At 42.5% G+C, this 25,652-nt stretch overlaps 1 protein-coding gene and 1 long non-coding RNA gene across 7 annotated transcripts in view; one reads left to right on the forward strand and one right to left on the reverse strand.

Annotated features, from left to right (window-relative positions):
• Positions 1-3,128: 3,128 nt before the first annotated feature.
• On the reverse strand, positions 3,129-24,083 carry LOC109937418 (zinc finger protein 239-like). Of its 4 annotated transcripts, XM_048619514.1 has the most exons (4): positions 23,999-24,083; positions 23,336-23,378; positions 11,221-11,310; positions 3,129-8,408 (listed from the first exon to the last, which is right to left on the reverse strand). In XM_048619514.1, exon 4 carries the CDS (start codon positions 8,315-8,317, stop codon positions 7,490-7,492), a length of 828 nt encoding a protein of 275 aa, XP_048475471.1. In that variant the 5' UTR covers positions 8,318-8,408; positions 11,221-11,310; positions 23,336-23,378; positions 23,999-24,083; the 3' UTR covers positions 3,129-7,489. The 4 variants fall into 4 exon arrangements, with proteins under 4 accessions (XP_048475471.1, XP_048475474.1, XP_048475473.1 ...); XM_048619517.1 differs by lacking the exons at positions 23,336-23,378; positions 23,999-24,083 and adding an exon at positions 11,682-11,702; XM_048619516.1 differs by lacking the exons at positions 23,336-23,378; positions 23,999-24,083 and adding an exon at positions 11,646-11,676.
• The window catches only part of LOC125487629, a 40,068-nt gene continuing 26,227 nt past the window's right edge, over positions 11,812-25,652 (forward strand). For 2 of the 3 annotated variants that reach the window (XR_007265999.1, XR_007265998.1), the window contains exons 1-2: positions 11,826-11,895; positions 20,790-22,803. This is a non-coding gene — a long non-coding RNA (uncharacterized LOC125487629). Of the gene's footprint in view, positions 11,896-15,531; positions 15,593-20,789; positions 22,804-25,652 lie in introns of all 3 variants that reach the window. The other variant, XR_007265997.1, reaches the window with a different exon arrangement.

The raw sequence follows: 25,652 nt of genomic DNA on the forward strand, positions 1-25,652 counted from the left end.
CTCCCAGGAAACAGTGAACAGTTTCCAATGACTTACTTAAACTTGGATTAAGATGTTCTAGACGGTGTGGCACAAATGTTCTCCAGACTAGGATTTTTGAGGACGTGAAATTAAATAAATTGGGCCAATGTCACGATACACCACAGTGCGACTGGACCACATGGCCACTCTTTCATTCGAATGGTGGTAAACTGGGGGGTCAGGCAAATAGAGAAGTTGAGAAGGAGAGTTCTTCATGGTAACATCAGCTAGTGTAGAAATTGAAATTACACTATTTGTACCATTCCACATCACAAACCAGTCATCCAGCCAACTGAGCTACCCAACCCCAACTTGTAAAAGTTATTAACCTGTTATAGGAAGGATATTATTAAGCTTGAGAGGATTCAGAAGAGATTTACCATGTTCATTCTGGGAATGGAAGGTTTGATTTATAATGAGAGGCTGGATTGGCTGGAGCATAGGAGGTTGAGCGGTGACCTTATAGAAGTTTGGAAAATCATGAGGGTATAGATAAGGTTAAATCTAAGTATCTTTTACCGAGGGTGGGAGATTTCAAAACTAGGGGGCACATGTTGGACAGGAGAAACAATATTTTTACACATAGTAGTTTGTGTGTGGAATGAATTTCCAGAAGAACTGGTGGATGCAGATACAGTTACAATGTTTGAAAGACATTTGGATAAGTACATGAACAAGAAATGGTAGGTGGGACTATTTTAGATTGGGATAATGGCCAGCATGGACTGTTTGGACCAAAGGGTCTGTTTCTCTGCTGTATAACTCTATGACTCTAGGTCAGTGAGTGATTCACTGTAAATCAGCAGCAACGGCTGCTGAGTATTCATCACAATAGGAAGCAGAGTCTGAGGCGATCAATTGGTGAGATTAGTATAGGAGGAATTCTGTCAGTGTTTGATAGATATAAGCAGCCTGAGATTCCTAACATTCAGAGCTTACACAGCCTTAACTTGAGGCACAGAAGTGACTTTCTCCTGTCAAAATAGAGCTGCCAGACTGAACTGTGATTTGTTTATTGTCCATTTTCATTTCAATGTTGATGCTGAATAGATTTCAATTTAAAAATGATGTATTACAGATATAATGGTCTATTCACACATAATGACAGATATCGTGGTAACGCCATTAATGAACAGGTAAATCTGAGATCAGGATCAAGCTCCAACTGACTTGGAGTGAAAATCTTTCAGTCCTAGATGTGACTAACAGCAGCAAAAACACTGTTAGGGCTGACTTTGATGGTGTCTTAACAGGTAGGATGATTGAGTGAATCCTTTCCCACACACAAAGGAGGTGAATGGCCTCTCCCCAGTGTGAATTTGCTGGTGTACAGTGAAGTCAGATGATCGCCTGAACCCAATTGTATAGTGAGAGCATCTGGTATTCCCAGTGTGAACATGTTCATGAGACATCAGATCCTTAGAGTTTTTACAGCACAATCCCCACAATCTAGAAAGCCAAGAGCAGCTGCTGCATGGGTAAAGCAACACCTCCAAGACTCACAGCAGGGATTTCACACTGGGGAGAGATTTCATCTTCTCTATTATTGATTTGGACACAGATTACCATTCCTTCATCAATGGGAGTTGGATCCACATCCCTTTGACAATGAGAAATTGCTGGGCCTATTTGGGTTCCAATATCCTCAGGGTCATACTGAGCAGCTTGTCCTCCAGCTCAAACTAGCACAACAAAGAGGAACTTGATTACTAGCTAAAGACAATCACTGGGCTCTAAGGAAAAGGGGAGTGGAAGCAACTGCAGTGAGACAGCACATGATGAGGAACACATGGCATGTGTGTCTATGCAAAGCAGATCATCACACTTTGTGGATGGGAAGATCCCTGAGAGGGGTACAGGAGATTTAGCACAATGGTTTGAGGGAATGTGGCACTTTTGTTGCATGGCTAGTTTTGACAAAAGGGTTGATGGGAGTTTTATGGAGGGATGCAAATGACTGATTGGTTTAGAGAACATTAGGAAATAAAATGTTAGTTTTAAATTATCGTAAAAGGGTTAGAGGACAGAGATTTCAAATTTTGGGAAGATCTATAAAGTGGATGAAAGGAAGAAATTTCTTGCAGCAAGCAGTTTCAAACTGGATCTGAATGCTTACAACGAAAGACTGATATATCCAGGTACTGATGAATGATTCTGTCAAATATTACACTGTTGCTTAGTTGGAATTTGCTGACGGAAAATCCTTTGGAATATTCTGTCAAATGATTTTACAAAAGTCCATCCAGCATAAACTTTGAGAAAAGACAAATACTTCTCCGAGTTTGAGTTATGCATAAATCTTTGCCTTCTGAACCCCTGTGAAAGGAGTTACAAAATTCATTGTGTCAGTCCAGAATAGAAATTCACAACAGACCCAGGACAACCATACATGATCCCTGCTGCATATTTCCTCTGGCAGTGGTAGGCAGCGCCTCAATTCCAGGATGTCGTCTGTTGAGGGTCATGAATTTCTGTCCTGTGTCTTCAAGTGACTGCACGGAGCCACAAATCATTGGGCACATTGAGATCATAAGACATAGGAGCAGAAAATAGGTCATTCATCCCATCAAGTCTGCTCCGCCATTCAATCATGGCTCTTAAGTTCATCAAACCCATTCTCCCGCTTTCTGCCCTTAACCCTTGATAATCAAGCACCTCTTAAATGTACTCAATGACCTGGCTTCCACAGCCTTCTGTGGCAATGAATTCCATAGATTCACCACTGTCTGGCTGAAGAAGTTTCTCCTTACCTCCATTCTAAAAGGTCTTCCCTTTACTCTAAGGCTGTGCCCTCGGTCCCAGTCTCTCCTACCAATGGAAGCATCTTACCTACATGCACTCTGTCCAGGCCATTCAGTATTCTGTAAGTTTCAATTAGATCCCCCCTCATCCTTCTAAACTCCAATGAGTATATTCCCAGAGTCCTCAAATGTTCGTCATACGTTAAGCTTCTCATTCCTGGGACCATTCTCGTGAACCTCCTCTGAACACGCTCCAGGGCCAGTACATCCTTCCTGAGATATGGGGCCCGAAACTGCACGCAATACTCCAAGTGTGGCCTGACCAGAGTCTTATATCCCTGCTTTTATATTTAAATCCTCTCAAAATAAATGACAACATTGCATTTGCCTTCCTGACTACTGACTCAACGTGCAAGTTTACCTTGAGAGCAGGACTTCTCATGGAATAGTGGGATCTGAATAACAGGAATTACTTCCTTCTATTGTGTTCTGCCTCGTTAATAAGACATGGGCTGTGAAAGGCTAATGCAGCTTGATGGACATGATGTCTCCATTCTGAACAATAGGCAGTAAACTCCTCCCAATCACTGCCTCCCTACAAAGTTGGCAGTGTATCCTGCTGTCCAGTGCCCCCAAAAAAGATGGTGGATGGTTCCGTTTGGTACAGTCAGTGGGACTGCAAGTTCTTTTTGGGATTTTGAGCCTTACACAATATATTCATGAAGCCTCAGTGTCCTCCATATCACTTTGTGTTATGAAGTAGAAAATGGAGTAATTAGGTGTGGGGTTGGAGGTTAGGGTCAAATAATAATACCAGGAATACTGCTAGTATCTGAGCCAGAGATTGCTCTTCTGTTTTGCATAGTGTACATTCCACACCGTGCAGGCTTGCTGGGTAGGATAGTCACCATTTCAAATGCAAGTTACTGTTTATGTAATCTACATATTTTTCTATAATAGGGATCAAATTGGGTGGGAAAAGGCAAATAATGACATCCAGAAACAAACTATACTCACACTATCTGGACCAGAGAATGCTGCAATAATAATACCTTCTTCTGTGTTGAGAATCTCAGAATTGTTACAGGGCTGAAACAGACCGTTCAGTCTTCAACGTCTGTCAGATCTCCAAATGAGCATTTCACTTAATGCTATTCTCTTTCCTTCTCCCCATAACTGCACATTTTTAATTTCCAAACTTCCCTCCAACATCACATACAGAAAAGTATTTCAGATCCTAACCAATCACCGCCTGAAAATGTTTGTATTGTCCAAATCACTTTTGCTTGTTTTACTAACTTTATAAAGCTGCCCTCGTATGCTTGATTTTTTTTCAAGAGTGAGAAAATGCCCTGCTGATTTTATTTTTCCAAATTCTCGTGATTGGTTTAGTCAGATCTCCTCTTAGCTTTCTTTTCTCCATGGATAACATTCCCAACTTTTTGAAATTCTTTTCATAGATGAATTTTTATTCTTTGCAACATAACTGTCAGAAATCACTTCTCTCCCATGCCTTTAAATCCACCAAAATGAGATGTCAGAACTGTACACAATTTTCCAACTGAGTATGAACCAGTATGCCCCTGATCTTACAGTGTAAGTGCCTATTAAGAGAGCCAAGGATATTGTATGCTTTATTAAATTCCCTCTGGACCTGTCTTGTCACAATGACTGATGCCCATTTATATCTAGGTTGCTCTGGTTTCACACCTTTTATTTTATATTGTTGTTCATGTTCAACATACCAAAATATATTGCCCCACAATTAACCACATTAAACTGCATCTGATTACTGTCAGCAGAATTGAATCCAGTGAAGTGATTGCTGTTTCATCCTGAAAGCAAGAACAAGTTAAGACAAGAGAAATATGCGCTGTAGTGTGAGCGGAAAAGGCAGGGCAGTGAGACTGGTTGAGTTCTGACTACCACAGGCGATGACCCCTTCCCTGCTTTTAGCCCAGTGTCTGTCCAATTCACTTTCGGTGGTGTTGGAGTTCCCACATGGGTGTTCACGTTTAAAAATAGGAAAGGAACCAAAATTGTTGATCTCAGTGTCAGGAGAAACTTGTTCAAAATTAGGTCAATGGACTCATTTCTGGTCACGTGAGTTTATGTTCCCTCCTGTTTCAAAAAACAATTCAGTGAAATAAGAAGGGCTAAAATTTACTGACAGACCAAACAGAAGTGCATAATATTTTCACTGGCAACTCTGCAGACAGATTAACAGTTCATTCAGTCAGCAACAGAATTACTGGGTTTATTAAAGCAGATTTAGTTACTCATTGTCTCCTAGGGTGACAAAGAGCAAGTTGGAAAAGAGGGAGAGTAGCAGCAGAAAAAGAGTGGGGGCAACAACACAGCAGGCAAAGGATAAAAACAGAAAGTACTGGAGGAAGCCAGCACATTTAGCAGCATGTATACAAAGAGAAAAAAAGTTAAAGATTCAATTCCAGGAACCCTTTGTCAGAGGTCTGTTTTCTGTGAATGATGAATGTATTTATTCTCCCATCCCCATCTCTAACCTTGATACTTTATGCTGTTATCCCATAAGCTAAACTCCCTTCTTCTTGCTCCTCATCTGGCACTTTCTCCTGCAAGACTACTCAGAACCTCCTCCTTCTTTATGCTGATTTATTTAATTCTATCACAGACCTTTTCCCTGATTTCTACAGATATTCTCTCTCCCTAGTGAACAGTGACACAAAGTATTCATTTAGAACCCTAACTACAACCTCAGGCTCCACACACAAATTATGGCTGTGGACCCTAAATGGGCCTTACTCTTTCCCTCTTGATCCTTTAACCATCAACATACCTGTAAAACAATTGAGTATTTTCCTTTATTTTAGCTGCCTGTGTTCATTCAGTCCCCCTTCTAGCTCTCCCTCTTTTAAGTTCCCACTTGCACATTTACCTGAAAGTATCTTCTCCCAGCGCACTCTGGCTAAATCCTATCTGATCTTATTAAAATCCACTAGTTTAGAACTTTGATTTCAGGCCCATCCTTGTCCTTTTCCACACAAACATGAATCTAAAAGAGTTATGATAACTGTCTGCAACATACTCCTCACTGACACTTCAACCATTTGCTCAGCTTTGTTACCTAAAGTTAAGTCTGGACCTCCCCCACCCTTGTTGGGACTTCTCCATACTGGTTTAAAAAAAAAAAACTGCCCTTGATGTATTTTTAAAAATTCTCTAAACCTTTCACACTACGATGACCACAGTGGAAGTTGAAAACCTCTGCTATCACAACCCTTTTACTTTTAAACTTTGTGAAATTTTCCTTCTTACCTGCTCTTCTAGTTCTACTCATATGGGTTTATTTAAGGAATTTTCTAAGATGTCATCCCTCTTTATTACTCTAACAGATTCCCTGAACAAAATTGCGGCATCTCCTCCTCTTTTACCACATACACTGACTCATTTGAAGACCATATATCTTGAAATATTGAGCTTCCAACCATTCATCCTCCCATATTTTAATTTGTTTTTCAGACTCGTAGCATTAAACTAAATGCTTTTCACTCTTGACAAATTCCCCTGTACCTTAAGTCGCCTATAATGTTGATACTTTTGAGTTTCATTTGTTTCTTCACATTTTGACTGTTCATCCTACACTTTCAACATTCTCTCTGGATCTCAGCCCCTTGCCAAGTTAATTAACATGCTTCCCCTGCAGCACTCGTAAACCTCTTGATTAGGTTGCTACTCCCATTCCAGTTCAGATGCAACCCCATCTGCCTTGAACAAACCATGAACAAGAATATGAACTTCCTCCCCTTTGCACAAAATTTCAATGGTGCACAACATTTCCACCATTCTGGGCTGTCCCTCACTCTGAATGTACCTTTTCCCAACTGCTCCTGTCAAGTGTACTGACTGGCTCATTTTGACTAACAAATACACTCCATGGGTTCCTCACGCTTGGCGGTGAGGATGGAGGAGTCAGGAGACACACAGAGCCTGTCAAAATAAATGAGTCAGCTTTAGAGATAAGATAAAAACTTGATGCACAGTAGTTTTAACAAAAAGCTGATTTATATCATTTTTCTCCCAAATTGGTAGCCAGACATGTGGTGTGTACAAATATCATAGTGGCTCAGCGGTTAGTAGTTACTGCCTCACTGTGCCAGAGACTGGCGTTCAATTCCAGCCTTGGGTGACTGTGTGTGAAGTTTGCACATTCTCCCCATGTCTGTGTGGGTTTCCTCTGTGTGTTCAGGTTTCCTCCCACAGTCCAAAGGTGTGCAGGTTAGGGTGGATTGACCGTGCTAAATTTCCCATAGTGTCCAGGGACGTGTAGGTCAAATGGATTAGCCATGTGAAATGCAAGGTTACTGGGACTGGGTGTGGGTCTGGGTAGGAAGCTTTTTGGAAGGTGTGTGGACTTGAGGAGCAGAATGGCCCATTTCTACAGTGCATGGATTCTATGATTATCTAATGATCATCAGAAACATGGTTTGGATATAGATAACAGTAGTATCAAAAACTGCTATAGTTACTTAGAAATTCACTGGTGATGAGCCAGGAAATCCCTTTTCAAACACTACTCAGGTGGACAACTTTTATCCAGTGTGAAGGTGTTGATATAGAGTAACAATGTGATTATATAAAAAACCTACCCTACAGATACAGAATTGTTATTAACATTTTATCGACAATATCAGCACCTTTAATTGAGCAGTGATTAATAACATCAGCACCAATGGCCCAAAGACCACAATTTATTCCTTGGTGCGAGTCAGAGCAAAATCCTTCAACTGAAGTTCTTTATGAATTTGCTGGTGTGTTAACAGTTTGGATGATTGAGTAAATCCCTTCCCACACTGAGAACAGGTGAATGGTCTCTCCCCAGTGTGAACACTCTGGTGTCTCAGTAGGTTAGATGAACAAGTGAATCCCTTCCCACACTCGGAGCAGGTGAACGGTCTCTCCCCAGTGTGTACTCGTTGGTGTATTAGCAGGGAGTTTGAATCAGCAAAGCCTTTCTCACACACAGAACAGGTCAATGGTCTCTCCCCAGTGTGAACTCGCTGGTGTTTAAGCAGGTTGGATGAGTGACTGAATCCTTTCCCACAATCAGAGCAGGTGAATGGTCTCTCCCCACTGTGAACTCGCTGGTGTATCAACAGGCTGGATGACTGAGTGAATCCTTTCCCACATTCAGAGCAAGTGAATGGTTTCTCTCCTGTGTGAACTCGCTGGTGTACATGCAGGCTGGATGACTGAGCGAATCCTTTCCCACAATCGTAGCAGGTGAATGGTTTCTCCCCAGTGTGAATTCGCTGGTGTTTAAGCAGGCCAGATGACTGAATGAAGCCTTTTCCACAATTGGAGCAGGTGAATGGTCTCTCCCCAGTGTGAACTCGCTGGTGTTCCAGCAGGTGGGATGACCGAATGAATCCCTTCCCACAATGAGAGCAAGTGAATGGCTTCTCCCCACTGTGACTGTGTTGGTGAGTTTCCAGTTGGGATGGGAATAGAAATCCCTTCCCGCAATCCCCACATTTCCATCGTCTCTCCCTAGTGTCATTGCGCTGGCGTTTGGACATTTCAGATGAACCTTCACAGACTCTTCCACACACACACAATACGTGTTTCACCCCGGTATGAACGGTGCTTTTTCTTCCAACGTCCAAAATCCTAAGATAATTATGTTATAATAAACAGAGTGACTGTCAGATCTGTATGTGGTTTTGTTTCAATACTGCAATTGCAAATCAACCTTTCAAACGGAAAACAAATGCAGTGAATGAGAAACCAGAAGAACACACAGAGATTGTGAAACTGAGAGAAATGAACGTGGAGCCAACACTTGGTGAAATTGCTGGATTATCCATTAAAGCTGAACTCCTTCATAAATGTCCTTCAGGGAAGGGAATGAAGGAGAGTTTGCACAAAACTACATAATGAGGCAGAGACGGGAGAGCCAGGGGCAGGGAATTCTACATTCTACAACTCAATCCTCTTTCTGCTTCTTCCCACCATACCCTTCAATTCCTCCACAGGACTAAGAACAGGTGCAGAAGCAAAATGCTAGAAATCTGAAGCAAAAACCGAAAATGTTGGAGAAGATATGGCAGCATTGGAAACGTTGGTAGATGCAGGAACCATTGTAATCTTGAAGTGTTTAGATGATCATACAAAGCAGTTTAACATAAGTTACACACTGATTGGCCAAAAAGAGGAGCTGACTAAATAGGTGCTTGATGACCAGCACAGATACAATAGGGACATCGTGTTCAACAATTTTATATCAGAGTCTCTGACCCCATACCTGGAGTACTGTGTACACTTTTGTTCAACATTCCCAAGGAAGGATGCCCTGGCTAATGAGAGACTGCAAAGAAGGTTCACAAAATTAATTTCTGGGATGTCAGGACTCATGTATGAAGAGAGACTTGATCCTCATTTAATTCTCATTTATTTTGTCTTTCTGAGCCACTGACTACATCACTAAGTAATGTTTTATCTCCTGTTTCCTGATCTGAAACTGACTATCTAAGCCTACACTTTGGTTCCCATCTCCCTGCCATATTAGTTTAGAACCTCACCAACAAAACTGGCAAAAGCCCCCATGAGGAGATTTGTCCCAGCTCTGCCCAGGGGCAACTGTCAGGCTTGAACAGGTCCCACCTTTCCCAGAAATGGTCTCAATTACTGAAGAATCTAAACCCTTCTCTGATACACCATTTCTCCAGCCGCACATTAATTTGATCTATCCTCTTATTCCTAGCTCTCGCTAGCACATGGCATTGGGAGTAGGTATGGTATTACTACATTTGATGTCCTGCATTTTAATCTATCTGCTATCTTCCAATATTCAGCTTTCAGGTCCTCATCCCTTTGTTTAGCTATGTCATTGGTACCTGTGTGGTCCATGACCACTGGCTGTTCGCACTCCTGCTCCAGAACATCCTGCAGCTGATTCATGACATCCCTAATCCTGGATTCATGTCTGTGACCACAGAAGTGCCTGTCTGTACTCCTTACTATTGAATTCTCTATCACTACAGCCCTGTCGCTCCTTTGCCTTTCATGCTGTACAGCAGAGCTACCCACGATACAATAACGTGTCTGTTGCTGCTTTTCCAAGAGGACAATCCCCCAACAGGATCTAAAGCGGTATATCTGTAGAAGAGGGTAATGACCACTGGGGACTCCTGTACTTCGCTCCTCAGCCTTTTACTTTATCTAACAGTCACCCATTCCCTTTCTCCCTGTGTAATTCTCACCTGCGGTGTGACCAACCCACTAAACGTGCTGCCCACGACATTCTCAGCATCGCGGATGCTCCAGTGATTCCACCCATAGCTCCAGCTCTGAAAGGCAGTTAGCCAGTAGTTGCAGATGGATATATTTCCTGAAACCTGTAGCCGTCAGGAACACTGGAAGCATCCCTTATCTCCCACATTGTGCAAGAGGAGTATACCAGAGGTCAGTGGTCTCATCTCATGGTTTCTGTCTAGATTAATTTAGTTACTCTACTTAAGAGAATTTAATTGAGCTGGGATCTTCCTTTGTTTCAAACATTTCTATTATAATCAAAAGCTCCTAACTTTACAGAAGCTATTATACTTTTAAAAAGCTGAGAAAACACTCTGAAGCTATCACTCACCAATTAGTTGTTTCCATTAGAAACGTCACTTTCTGGACTGCCTGCATTGAGACTGAGCACCACATTCAGTCTTTCAGCTTCACCTTCTCCCTGTCTGACCTAATTCGCTGTTTTCACCCAACTCCAAAGCACTCTCATTTAGCCAAGCAGCAATCACAGTACACCCTCTTCATTTTAATTGTCTGCTCACACCTGCTCTGACTTCAGCTTCCTGCATTGTTCCAGTGATGATCAGTGGGACCTCTGGGAACAGCATCTCATGTTTCAATTCAGCCCTTTATAACCTCCAGACTCAACATGGACTCAACACTTTCAAGGATCAACAGAGAGTTGTCACAATCTGGAATGTTCACCTGAAAGGAACTTCAAAATGAATTTTATAGATATTTGAGAATGAAGGATTTACAAGTTAAAAGTCACTAAGTAGGTGACTGGGACTAAATATGACAGTTCTTTCAAAGAGACAAGGTGTTATTTGGATAAATCTGCACCCCCCTCTCAGGCCATCTTCATCTTCCTCAGCAGAAACTGCTGGAAAAGCTCAGCAGGTTTGGCGGCATGTGTGAAGAAAAACATCAGAGTTAACATTTCGGGTCCGGTCACATTAGCTCTGATTTTTTCTTCAGATGCTGCCAGCCCGACTGAGCTTTTCCAGCAACTTCTGTTTTTATTCCTGACTTACAGCACCCGCAATTCTTTCGGTTTTTATCTTCTTCCTCAGCTGCAGAGCCCAGAAGTGAACACTGATTTGCCCTAAGTGTAGGCTAACCACAAAATTGAACACCTTGCTGTTTCTTAATTTACAAACATATCGAAGATATTTTCCCACAGACAAACCTTTATCCTTCCACAGTTAAATGCCAATGATCCTGCTGACTCTTAGGCAGATTTGAGATCCCGGTCTGCAAAGTATTCTCAATTAATATCCTGTTAAACAAATTTACAAAAAGAACAATTACTGTCAGCGCAGGATAGAAATCTAGAAAAGACAAACATTATCTTGGATTCAGTTTGCTTTGTGTAAATCCCACTCCTTAAATCGCCTCGCTCCCACAGGCAAAAGAGCACATGCGCACTGCTGCACCCTGTCCCTAATAAAGATGGCGGCGGTACACGCGATTTGTCACAGCCTTAGGATGCAGCCGTTTTCCCTTTTGGTTCAAACCCGGGAACTTCTAATTCGGATCTAGCGGCCCACACCAGGTGTTTATACAATCTCCCAGCCCACAATGACTCCATCTTTCTCCTGGTCTCTCACCCACCTCAGCCCCTTCCCCGGCTACTACTTTCGCACTCACAGAGGCACCGGTCACATCAACACTACGCCTGCGTGTTAATGGTCACGTGGGGCCACCCCTCATTCGCTTATTGGTTGGAGGACCAGCGGTTCCGTGTGGTCTACTAACCACGCTCACTCTTCTCCTATTGGTCTGGAGCTGCCATCAATCAGCCGCGTCCCGTTGTGATGTGAGGTGTGGGGCCTGGGATGAGGTTCATCATTCACATTCAAAGGTGCAGTATCTTAGAGGCTATTCGATCTGTTGGGGCTGCACTCTCTACCTCTGGAGATGCTGCAATTGGATATGCTATTCATCCTATCCATGCCCCTCATGATTTTATAAATTTCTGTAAGCTCACCCCTCGGTCTCTGACGCTCCAGGGAAAATAGCCCAAGCGTAGTCAGCTTCTCCCCATAGCTCAAACCCTTCAAATCTGGCAACATCCTTTTAAATCTTTTCTGAATCCTTTCAAGCTTCACAACATCATTCCTATAGCAGGGAGACCAAAACTGAATACAGTATTCCAAAAATGGCCTAAACAATGTCCTGTACAGCTGCAACATGACCTCTAAACTCCTATACTCAATGCACTGACCAATAAAGGCTTCTTCTTCTACCAAAAGCCTTCTTCACCACCTTGTCTAACTCTGACTCCACCGTCAAGGCACTATGAACCTGCACTTCAAGGTCTCTTTATTCGGCAACACTCCCCAGGACCTTAGCATTAAATGTATAAGTCCTGTCCTGATTTGCCCTATCAAAATGTAGCATCTCACATTTATCTAGATTAAACTCTATCTGCCAGTCCTCAGCTCATTAGCCCATTGATCAAGGTCCCATTTTACTCCGAGATAACTTTCACTGTCCACTACACCACCAATTTTGGTGTCATCTGCAAACTTGCCACCTATATTCAATCCAAATCATTTATATAAATGACAAAAACCAGTGGACCCAACACCGATTCTTGCAGCACACCTCTGATCATGAGACTGCAGTATGTAAAGCAACCCTCCACCACCACCCTCTGTCTCCTACCTTCAAGCCACTTTTTGTTTCCAAATGGCTAACTCTGTCTGTATTTCATATTATCTAACCTTGCTAACCTGCAGACGGATATGGATAGATTAAATGAGTGGGCAAGGGTCTGGCAGATAGAGTACAATGTTTAGTAAATGTGAGGTCACCCATTTTGGTAGGAATAACAGCAAAATGGACTATTATTTAAATGGTGAAAAATTACAACATGCTGCTGTGGAGTGACCTGGGTGTCCTTGTATATGAATCACAAAAGGTTAGTTTGCAGGTGCAGCAGGTAATTTTGAAGACAAATGGGATATTTTCATTCAGTCCTGAAGGTATGAAATTTGAAAACAGGAAGGTTATGCTGCAGCTGTATAGGGTGCTGATGAGTCCACACCTGGAGTACTGTGTACAGTTTTGATCTCCTTACTTGAGAAAGAATGGACTGGCACTGGAGGGGGTGCAAAGGAGGTTCACGATGTTGAGAGGGTTGGCTTATGAGAAGAGATCAAGTAGACTGAACCTATACTCATGATAATTTAGAAGGAGGATAGGGGATCTTATAGAAAAATACAAAATTATGAAGGGAATAGATAAGATAGAAGCAGGAAGGTTGTTTCCACTGCTGCGTGAAGCTAGAACTAGGGGGCATAGCCTCAAAATGAGAGGGAACAGATTTAGAACTGAGTTGAGGAGGAATGCCTTCACCCAAAAGGTTGCGAATCTGTGGAATTCCCTGCCCAGTGAAGCAGTTGAGGCTACCCTCTTGAATGTTTTTAAGGCAAAGGTAGATTTTTGAACAGTGGATAAATTAAGGGTTATGGTGAGCAGGTGGGAAAGTGGATCTGAGTCCATGAAAAGATCAGGCATGACCTTATTGACTCACAGAGCAGGCTCGAGGGGCTGGATGGCGTACTCCTGCTCCTATTTCATATGTTCTTATGTTCCCACTTTCCAGCCATTCCTTTACATGCGAATAGTCTCCCCCAATCAAATTTTGGAAGTTCTTGCCTTATACCATCAAAATTTGTTGTCCTCCAATTTAGAACTTTAACTGTTACATCAGGTCTATCCTTTTCCATCACTATTTCAGTGATAGAGTGGATAGTCAGAAACTTTTTCCCAGGCGCGGAAAAATTTTAGGGGGCATAATTTTAAGGTGATTGGAGGAAGGTATGGGGGGGGATGTCAGAGGTAGGTTCTTCACATAGAGAGTGGTGGGTGTGTGGAATGCACTGCCGGCAGTGGTAGTGGAGTCAGATACTTTAGAGACTTTTAAGCGACTCTTGGATAGGCACATGGAAGATAGTAAAACGTAGGGTATGCAGGGTAGATTGACCTTAGTAGCATAATAGGTCGGTACAACATCGTGGGCTGAAGCACCTGTACTGTGCTGTACTGTTCTCTGTTCTATTTTAAACTAATAGAATTATGATCTCTGTTCCCAATGTGCTGTCCCACTGACATCTCAGTTACATGCCCTGCCTTATTTCCCAAGAGACGGTCAAGTTTTGCTTTAGTAGGAACATCCTACATACTGAATAAGAAATTTTTTTTGTCCACACTGAACAAATTCCTTTCCATCCAAGCCCTTAACACTATGACAGTCCCAGACTATGTGTGGAAAGTTAAAATCCCTTATTATTACAATCCTATAATTCTTACAGATAACTGAGATTTCCCTATAAATTTGCTTCTCAATTTCCCACTGACTATTGGGGGGGGGTCCAGAGTACAATCCCTATAAGGTGATCATTCCCTTTCTTGTTTCTCAGTTCCACCGAAATAACTTCAGTCGACTTACTCCAAGGAATATCCTCCCTAGGTACAGCTGTAATGCTATCCCTAACCAAAAACTCTCTCTCCTCTCCTGCCAGCCTTTCCATCTTTCCTATAGCATTTTTATTCTGAAACATTAAGCTGCCAGTCTTGTCCATCCCTGAGTCACATTTCTCTAAAATCCATTAGAAGCTAGCCGCAGATACGTCAGTCTGTGCCTCTGACTACAGAGTCCCCCATCACTATTACAATCGATCACTTGCAACCTGATACACCCCTCGTTATAGTAGAGCCAGTCATGGTACCAGTAACCTGGCTGTCAGTGCTATATTCCCTGACAGTCCATCATCCCCTACATTTTCCAATACAGCATACTTGTTTGAGATGGGTACTGCCACAGGAGACTCCTGCAATTTTTGCCTACCTCTCCTACCTTTCTTGGAGGTAATCCATCTACCTGACTGTATCTGCAGGACCCTACTGTCCTGAAACTGCCATCTATCACACCCTCAGTCCTGTAAATGACCTACTACCCCTAACTGCCACTCCAACCGATCCATGCGATCTGACAGGATTTGCAAGCACACTTCCTGCAGACATAATCATCAGGATCATTGAAAGTCTCCCTAATTGCCCACATCCGACAGGAAGAGCACACCACTCTACGAAAGGCCAACTCTGCACCTTAACAATCTACAGACCCAGAAAAAGACACACTCGTACTGCTCTAAAAACACTACTCTAAAATAACTTAATCCCTATATTTTATAGTTTAAAAAAAATTAATCAAGAGACCGATCTCAATAAGACGTATTAAAAAAGCCCTCACCCTACTCGCTGTTGTAGATTTACAAAGAAAAAGACTAACATATATGTTTTAAAAGACTTAAAACCACTGAGCTGAACCCTGACTGTGGGTAGTTCTGATAATGAGGTCTCTCCAAGGTCAGCTGTGAAATGTCACTGTTGGTTTTTCTTTTGGCCCAACTCCATTTCCAGAGATGTTTGCAACTTCACAGCCAGTCAGCTGGGAGAGTTCACTGCTTAGTGTTTTTTTTTCCCCAAGGGGTATGATCTTTGCCGCCCAGATGTGAACTGCCTTCTTGAAATGCTGCAGTCCATGTGCTGTAAGTATACCACAGTGCTGTTGGTAACCCCCACCAGCCCTCACAACCCTCCCCATCTCTGTAATCCCCCTCCGGCCTCACAACCCTCCCTATCTCAGTAATTACCCCTCTAGTCCTCACAACTCCCTACCTCCGTGACCCCCTCCGGCCCTCAAAACCCTCCCTACCTGTGATTCCCCCTCCAGCCCTCATAGCCCTCCCTACCTCTGTAATCCCCCTCCAGCCTCGGAAATTCCATTTCCGTGGTCATAAGATTTTTATTGATTCATTTTTGCTTGTTTTGTATCAAAAACGCAAAAAAACCCCAAAAAAGTGCGTGATTTTGTTTTTAAACAGGGTTCTGTTAAGGGACCTTTTGGAGAGGCCCACACACGGACAGCTCAGTTTATTTCCTCACATTGTACACGTAGAAGTAGAGATTTTTTAAAAATATTGCTAAAAGGAGTTGACAGCCAAATGGTACTCTCGCTAGACTAGTGATCTGGAGACCTGGATAACGTTCTGCGGACTTGGGTTCGAATTCAGCCATGGCAGAAGGTGGAATTTAAATCCAATAAAATTTGGAATTGAAAGTCTAATGATGACCATGAAACCATTATCAATTGTCAGGAAAACCCATAGAGTTCACTAATCCCCTTTAGGTGGTGAAACTGCCATCCTCACCTGGTCTGGCCTACATGTGACTCCAGGCCCACAGCGATGTGGTTGACTCTCAACTGTGCTATGGGCACTGAATGCTGGTGTGGCCAGTGATGCTCACACCCTCCAAAAGCATTAAAAATATATTTTTTTTAAATTATGAAGGACAGACTTTTTAAAACAAAGTTGTGTTTACAGAGTTTTTCAAATAAGAAAGGAATGATCACCTTGATGGGGTTGTACTGCAGATACTGCAATAGTCAAAGGGAAACTGAGGAACAAATATGAAGAGAGATCTCAGATATATGTCAGAATAACAAAGTTGTAACACGAGGTGATTTAATTTTCCAAACATTGACTGGGACTACCATTGTGTTAAAGGGTTGGAATGGTGAAGAATTTGTTAAATGAGTTAAATTTTCTTTATCAATATGTAAATATTCCTACCAGAGAAGGAGCAAAACCTGACCTTCTTGTGGGTAATAAGACAAGGCAAGTGACTGAAGTGAGAGTGGGGGAACACTTTGGGTCTAGTGATCATAATTCTATCCATTTTAGATTAGTTATAGAAGATGATCAGCCTTCCATAAAAATTCAAGTTTTTAATTCCAGTTAGGCAAATTTAAATGGTATGACACAAGAACTTTGAAAAGTTGATTGGAGTAGACAGTTTACAGATAAAGTGATGTCTGATAAATGGGAGGCTTTCAAAAGTGTGATAACGAGAGTTCAGAGTCATTATGTTCCTGTTAGAGTGAAAGGTCAGGCTGGTAGGATTAGAGAACAATGGATCAATAAAGATATTGAGGTTCTTGTCAAAAATGAAAAATAATCATGTATTAGATGTGGACAACTGGGTTCAATAAATCTCTTGAACGGTATAAAGAGTGTAAAGGCATTCTCGATAGAGAGAATAGGAGGGCACATAGAGGCTTTGCAACAGCCTTGGCAAATAAGGTTAAGGATAAACAAAAGAGATTCTACAAGTACATTAAGAGCAAAACAGCAACTAGAGAGAGTAAGGCCCACTAAAGATCAAAGAGGTCATCTTTGTGTTGATCCTCAGGAGATGGGAGAGATAGTAAATAAATATTTTACATCTTTTGTGAAGAAAGAAACTGAGGCCAGAGAACTCAGGAAAATAAATAATGATGTTTTGAAAACAGTTCACACATTGGGGCTCAGTGGTTAGCAGTGCTGCCTCACAGTGCCAGGGACCTAGGTTTGATTCCACCCTTGGGTGACTGTCTGTGTGGAGTTTGCACATTCTCCATCTGTCTGCGTGGGTTTCCTCCCACAGTCCAAAGATGTGCAAGTTAGGTGGATTGGTTATGCTAAATTGCCCCATAAGGATGTAGGTTAAATGTGTTAGCCAAGGAAAATATTGGGTGGGGGAAGGGTCTGTGCGTGATGCTCTTCGGAGGGTCGGTGTGGACTTTTTGGGCCAAATGTATCCACACTGTAGGGGCTCTATGATTACAGAAGATGTGCTGAAAGTCTTAAAAAACGTAAGAGTGGATAAATGATCTAGTGTATCCCAGGATGTTGTGGGAAGTGAGGGAGGATATTGCGAAGCCCCTTCCAGAACTAGTTGTATAATCAATAACTACAGGCGAGATGACTGGAGAGTGGCTAATGTTGTGCCTTTGTTTAAGAATGGACGCAGGAAGAAGTCTGGGAACTACAGACCTGTGAGTCTGACTTCGGTGGAGGGTAAGTTGTAGGAGGTGATTATTAAAGATAGGATTTATATGTATTTGGAGAGGCGTGGCATGATTAGGGATAGTCAGCATGGCTTTGTGAGAGGATGCTTCACAAACTTGATTGAGTTTTTTTAAAGTAATAGCCAAAAAGATTGATGAGAGCCGAACGATAGACAGTGTTTATTTAGACTTTAGTAACACCTTTGACAAGGTTCCGCGTGGTAGACTAATACGTAATGTTAGATCACATGGGATTCAGGGTGAGCTTGCCAATTGGATAAAAAATTAGCTTAGCAGTAGGAGACAGTGTGTGATGGTGGAGGGTTCTTTTTCAGACTGAAGGCCTGTGACAGCGGTGTTCCACAAGGATTGGTTTATCATTTATATAAATGATTGAGGTGAGCACATACAAGGTATGGTTAGCAAGTTTGCAGGTGACATAAAAATTGGTGTTAACATGGAGAGTAAAAAAGCTTATCTAAGACTGCAAAGAGATCTTGATCAATTGGGTCAATGGGCTGAAGACTGGCAAATGGAGTTTAAGTTGGATAAATGCCAGATGTTATATTTTGGTAAGACAAGGGCAGGATTTATACAATTAAAAGTGGGGCCTTGGGGAGCACTGTAGAACAGAGACACCTAGGGGTTCAGGTCTTTGAAGTTCGCATCACATATAGGTAAGGGTAGGTATGATGATGTTTAGCATGCTTGCATTCCTTGCTCAGACCTTTGAGTATAGGAGTTTGGACATTATGTTAAGGTTGTATGGGACATTGGTGAGGCCTCTTCTGGAGTACTCTGTCCAGTTCTGGTCGCCCTGTTATCGGAAGGATATTAATAAGCTGGAGAGGGTTCAGAAGAAATTTACCAGGATCTTGCTGGGAATGGAGGTTTTGAATTATAGGGAGAGGCTGGATAGGGTGGGACTTTTTCCACTGGAGGATAGGAGGTTTATTAAATTTGAGGTATATAGATAAGGCACATGGCAGGCATCCTTTCCCTAGGGTGGGGGATTTCAAACCTTGGGTGCATATATTTTAAGGTGAGAGGAGAAAGATTTAAAAAATCCTCCCTGTCACTGTCATCTCATCCAGCCTCCCAACTCTCCTATCTCTATAATTCCCCTGCAGCCTCACAAACCTCCCTAACTCTGTAATCTCCTTCAGTCTCAGAACCCTCACTATCTCTGGTATCACAAACATCTGTCTCTGTAACATCCTCCAATCTCACAATCTTCCCTATCTCAATACTTTCCTCCAGCCTTATAAACCTCCTTATCTCTAATCTCGTCCAGCCTCTCAAATCTCTGTGATTTGTGCTTTTCTCTAATTCCACCCTTATGAGGATACCCCATTTTTATTTCTCCACTTGATGCTAGCACTTTCAGATTCCTGGGCCCCGAGGTCCAGAATTTCCTCCTAAATTGCTCTGCCTCTCAACCTCACGTTCCTCCTGAGTAAAAGTTGACCAATCACGAGTCATCTATTTTAATATCTCTTTTTCTGACCTGGTTTCAAATGTAGCTTGTTATATTCCTATATGTAGTGTCTCTGACATCAACAGTACAGAAAAAGACTCTGTGGCAATCAGGTCTGTGCCTGCAAAGAAAACTACCTAACTGTTTTAATCCCATTTTCCAACACTTAGCCCGTAGACCTGTTACAATTATTGAGATTCCCATCTGGAAGTTTATTTGTAGTAGCCTGTAACACAAGTTCACGAAATCCATCATTGTCAGTCCAGGGTAGAAATTCACAACATCCCCTCCTCCTGGCACAGGATGACCATGCATTGTCACTGCTGCACAGGATGACCATGCATTGTCACTGCTGCACAGTATTCTGTGTCAGGGTCAGCAGTCAATTCAGGGGGAAATCTACGTGGGTTTCCATGAGTTTCCACCTTGGGACTTCAGTGACTGAACAGACCAGTGATCTTTGACACATGGGACAGAATTTTCCAAGAGTTAGTGAGATGCAAAGAGCAGGATTTGCTTCCTTTACTTTCTTCAGTGCTGCTGCTTATCGATTAGACATTTGGGGTGAAAGGTGAATGCAGCTTGATGGACAAGTTGTCTCCACTCTGAACAATGGGCTGCAAGCTTCTCCCAGACTTTCCAAAAATACTCCCTAAAAAGATGGTGATTGAGCATATGTACTGCTGCCCAGTGCTCCCAAAAAAGAGTTTCAAAGAATGAGGGAGGGTCTCTTAGAAAAGTCACAACAGTCAAGTTCTGAGAGGTTTACTAACAGTTTACAGAGAGATATTGAAAGGATAAGTGGGCAACAAGTTGGCAAATGGGGTACAATGTGGGAAAATGTGAAGTTGTTCATTTTGGAAGAGACAATAAAAGAACAGAGTACTATTTAAATGGTGAAAACTGTAAAAAGCTGCACCAGAAAGGGCTTTGGTGGTAATTGTGCAGGAAACACAGACAGATAGACAGAGCAAGTAACAATTTCAGTGAATTGGTTTGGGAGGTGACGAGGAGGAGGAGGAGAAAAGAGAGAGAGTTGGAATGTCTGCAATTTAGCGAGAATAGGGTAAAGGGTCAAGATGAGCTCTGATAACGCATGACAAGAGACTGGAGAAAGATGTAAGTTTAGGACTAAAATGAGGAGCAACATGCAAGGCAGATTGGCTTGGTGGGCTGGAAGGGAGGGAAGCAGCAGAGGCAGCTGATAGGATTGGCTCACTCTTAGTGACAAAGAAACTCAATGTGCTCCTCATACGCGTTATTGAAGGGGAGGATGGAGGAAACAAGATGATGGACAATGTTTTGCAAAGAAACAAAACTTGTGTTATTGATATTTAAAAATGAGTGAACAAAGCTAATTTATTTAACTTTTATCCAGAATACCAAAATGTACACCTGAAGACCAGGTTCGAATCCCACCTCGGCAGATGATGGAATTTGAACCCAATAAAAAAAACTTGAAATTAAGAATCTGATTTCCATGGAACCAGTGCCAATGTCAGGAAAAAAAAATCTAATGTCCTTCAGGGAAAGGAATCTGCCAACCTGACAATGGCCCAGCAGCCTCTCAGTTGTATTAATCACTGAAGTCTCAACAAAGGCATGAAACTGGATGGGCCACCTAGCATCTACCAAGGTACTAGAAAATACAAACACAGAATCAGCCCTATCGACCCTGCAAAATCTTCCTGACTAACATCTGGGGGCTAGTGCCAAAACTTGAATAAGTGTCTTACAGATCAGTCAAGCAACTGCCTGATGTAGTCATACTTACAGAATCATACAGTCAATGACCCAGACACCACCACCACCACCACCATCCTTGGATATTTCCTGTCCCGCCAGCAGGACAGACTGGGCAGAGGTGGCTGCGCAGTGTTGTACAGACAGGAAAGATTTGCCCTGGGAGTACTCAACGTTGACTCTGGATGCCAGGAGGTCTCATGGCTCCTGCTGATTATCATGTACCGTCCTCCCTTGACTTTTGAATCACTACTTCTCCATGTTGAACAACATTTGGAGGAAACACGGAGGGTGTAAATGGTGCCAAACTTACTCTGGGTATAGGATTTCAATGTCCACCATCAAGAGTAACTCAGCACTACTGATCAAGCTGGTCAGGTCCTCAAGGATATAGATGATGACTGGGTCTACAGGTTGTAGTGAGGGTAACAAGAGGAAAAGATATCCCTTGTGTTGAATGACACTATAACTGTGCTAAATGGGACAGACTTCAAACAGATGTAGAATACAAAACTGGACATTGATGAGCCATCAACAGCAGAACTGTACTCCAGCATGATCTGAAATCTCATGGCCTGGCATATCCCGCACTCAAGCATTACCATCAAGCCAGGGGATCAATCGTGGTTCAATGCAGAGTGCAGGATGGCATGCCAGAAGCAGCACCAGGCATACCTAAAAATAAGGTGCCAAACTGGTGAAGCTACTAAAAAGGTCTAGCAACATGCCATCAGCATAAACAGCAAGAGACAAAGCTAAGCGATCTCACAATCAATGGATTAGACATAATCCCTGTAGTTCTGCCACATCCAGTCGTGAAAAGTAACAGACAATTTAAAAAAATTTAATCATTTGTGGGATGTGGGCATCGCTAGCTGGCCAGCATTTATTGCCTGTCCCTAGTTAAACTACTCCCTGGAAGAGGCACCAGAAAAATTATCACCCTTACTGATGGAGGAGCCCAACACATCCATGCAAAAGATAAGATTACAGCACTTGCAGCAATTTTAAGCCAGAAGTGCCCAGTGGATGATCCATCTTGGCCTTTTCCAGTGGTCACCAGCTTCACAGTTGAAAGTTTTCAGCCAATTTGATTCATTTCACGTAACATCAAGAAATGGACAAACAGTGCAAAGGCTATGGACCCTGCCAACACTCTGACAACAGTAATGAGGATTTGTGCGCCAGAACTTACCGCCTACCAAGCCAAGCTGCTTCAGTAACACTACAGCTGTGGCATCTACTGAAAATGTGGAACATTGCCCAGGTATGTTCAGCACAAAAACAGACAGCAAATACAACCTGGCCAATTTCCCCTCCATCAGTCTACTTTTGATTATCAGTAGAGCGTTGAAAGGTGTCATCAACAGTGCAATCAAGCAGCACCTGCGTGGCAATGCCCCGTTTGAGTTCGGCAAAGACCACTCAACTCCTGACCTTGTTGCATACTTGATTCACAACTTGATGAACAGCTGAATTCCAGAAATTAGGTGAGAGTGACATCCCAGTCTCACACCAAGGACACCTGTTTCTACTTCAGTGACATCACCCAACTCCACCCTAGTCTCGGCTCATTTGCTGAAACTTTCATCCATTCCTGTGTTACCTCTAGACTTCACTATCCAAACAGACTCCCAGCCAGCCTCCAGGTAATCTCAAAGCTATCTAAAATTTTGCTGCCCACATGTTCACTTGTACTAAAACTTGTTCACCCATCAATAGACTCTTATTTATAAACAACATTTTAAAATTTGCACGCTTGATTTAATTCCTATCTGTGATCATCCCTATCTCCCTGCACCACACGACCTTTGAGATGTCAATAGCAGATTTTATTTCAGACTCCAGCAATGCATTTATTCATTGCTTCACCATTAGTTGCTGTTTCTACAGTTGCCAAGGCAATATGGTCTGGAATTCCCACTCTAAACCTCTCAGGTCTGCTTTCCTCCTTTAAGACATTCCTGAAAACCTGCTTATTTGGCAATGCTTTTGGTCCCCTGACCTAATGTCAAAAGTTCCTTGATGATAATTTTGTGAAATTATAGACATGACAAAAATATATGTATCATCAACTGTTCGCTATCGCTGGGTTACTGATCTGTAACTTCTTACCTAACCGCATTATGGAAGTACCATCACCAACACAAACTACAGCAGTACAAGAAAGTCATACATCACCTTATCCACAGGCATCAGGGGTTTTGGCAATGATCACTGGTATCTATGGAAGGAGAAACACAGTTTATGTTTCAGGGAGTGCAATGTGAATTACAGGAAATGAAAATGGTGCAGAATTTGATGGTCAGAAATAGAAGGGAAATGGACTCTTGCTGGAAAAATAATTTCTGACTGTAAAAGATATTGTGGAAAAATGAATCCGGTAAGAGAGCAACACAAGGTCTGTGAAAGTAACAGTAAAATACTAAACAGACGTAAAATATACCCATTATTAGAGACTGAGGAAGTTAGATATTGACAAAAAGGTGATCAGGGGAAGGACATTCAGAAAAAACAAACATTTCTCTTAATTTGAATTTGTTCTGTGTAAATTCTCCCTATCACTGTCTGCCAGGGAAGGCTGAACATGCGTCCTGCTACAGCTTGCCCCCTACAAAGGTGGCGGCCGTGCATGTGTCCTGCGGATCATTACCCCTTATAAACATGGTGGCGGTCACTCGGACCTATCGCCATCTGAGGCGTTCTCCCATTTGCTGCAAACACAGGACTGGGAGTTTCAAATTTCTGTTTTTCGACGTGCACCAATCGTTTGTAAAGCCTCTCAAACCATACTAACACCATTCTTCCCCCCCGCCGCCCCCTTTCTGCTGTTCATTTCTTTACCTTGTCCTGCACCTTCCGCAGACGCCCAAGTCTTGATCATTAGCAATACTGCGCGCGGGAACGATCACGTGGTTTACACAAGTCCTGCCCCTTGTTCAATCCGATTGGTTGGAAGACCAGCCGCCGCCGTCCTGTCCTTGAGCCCCGCCCCCTGTCCTCCTAATGGTCCCGCGCTGACATCAATCACCAGAGCCTCAGTGCGAGCTGGAGCACGCGCAGTGCTTCCTGTTGTCATTATTAGAAGCTAACATCGATTTTCATCAGAATCTTGTATTTGCAGTAGATAAACGAAACTTAGAAACTAAATGAAAAGATGCCAAGTTAGAGATCGTGAGATTTTAAGTCGTGTTTGGAAAGGCTTCCCGCAGCTAAAAGCTAAACATAGCTCTTGCCACTGCTCTGTCAGCGAATAAAGAAATGTTGGGGAAATAAATGTCATAAACATAGCAGTCCTGAGATAAGAGGAAAACAGAATAATGATGAATATTCAGAACATCATGCGGTTAAATGAGGTGCGTGTTGTTCATAGGAACTGTGACTGGTTAGAAGACGAGGTTAATCAGAGAAGAACAAGGATAAAAGAGATTCTCAAGAAACATCTGTGCAACGGAGAGCAACCAGAATCAGAAGATAAATGCCCGAGAGAGGAAAAAGCTTGAAAACCGAGGCTGCAAAAGATACGGGAAGTACTTTCAGTACTCTACAATCTAGTAATTGATATGAACAGCATAACCCACATTGAACTCTAAATAGCTGTCTGAGTTTATTACTGTAGTTTGCTTGGCAACAGATAAACTTCTCCAATTTGTCTCAATAAAGCTAATAACTTTGTTCACAACACCGTTCTTCTGCCAAGCCTGCTCCAGCCTGAAAGGGGTGTACACCATAGTTAATCAGACAACGCTAAATGTCAATCCGCGCGGATAACCAAACTCCGCTCCCTCACCTCCAACTCCATCCCTCTCCATGGTAACTGGCTGAGGCTGAACCAGATTGTTCACAAGCCCAGTGGAATATTTCACCCCAAGGTGAACTTTCAACCACATATCCCCCATCATCACAAAAACCACAGTTCAACTTCAGTAACTCAGTTCACCTGCTGCTGAAACTCGACCAGTCCTTTGTCACATATAGACCTAACCATCCTAACACACTCCCAGCTGGCCTCCCACACTCCACCTCCCTGTAATCTTGGGGTCATCGAAAAATCTGCTGCCTGTGTGTTTACTCGCACCCAGTGCTCACTAATATACACATTTTCTGGGTGACAAAGCACCAAGATATTGAAATTCTTATCCTTATTTTGAAATTTCACCACTGCACCTCCATCTCTTGGTAATCCCTCCAGCCTCATAACCCTCTGGAGATAAATCTGAAGAAGCGTCATTGGACCTGAAACGTTAAATCTGCTTTCTCTCCACAGATGCTGCCAGACCTGCTGAGTTTCTCCAGCAATTCCTGTTTGTGTTTCTGATTTCCAGCATCCACAGTTCTTTTGGTTTTCTTTTCTGAGAATTCCAACTCCCTGAATTCCAACTTCTTGTGGATTTCTGGTTTTAACTATCCCACTTTTTCACCTTTTCCATGCTTTCAGTTTCCAAGGGCATAAGCTCTTGAATTTATTCCCAAAACCTCCCTCATTTTCAACTTCCCT

Source organism: Rhincodon typus, chromosome 43 (genome assembly GCF_021869965.1).
Source record: "Rhincodon typus isolate 14 chromosome 43, sRhiTyp1.1, whole genome shotgun sequence".
In the NCBI taxonomy this organism is placed as follows: domain Eukaryota; kingdom Metazoa; phylum Chordata; class Chondrichthyes; order Orectolobiformes; family Rhincodontidae; genus Rhincodon; species Rhincodon typus.

Bases quoted from the DNA above. Each gene is read 5' to 3' on its own strand.
- LOC109937418 (XM_048619514.1), bottom strand. From the start codon at position 8,317: ATGTCCAAACGCCAGCGCAATGACACTAGGGAGAGACGATGGAAATGT.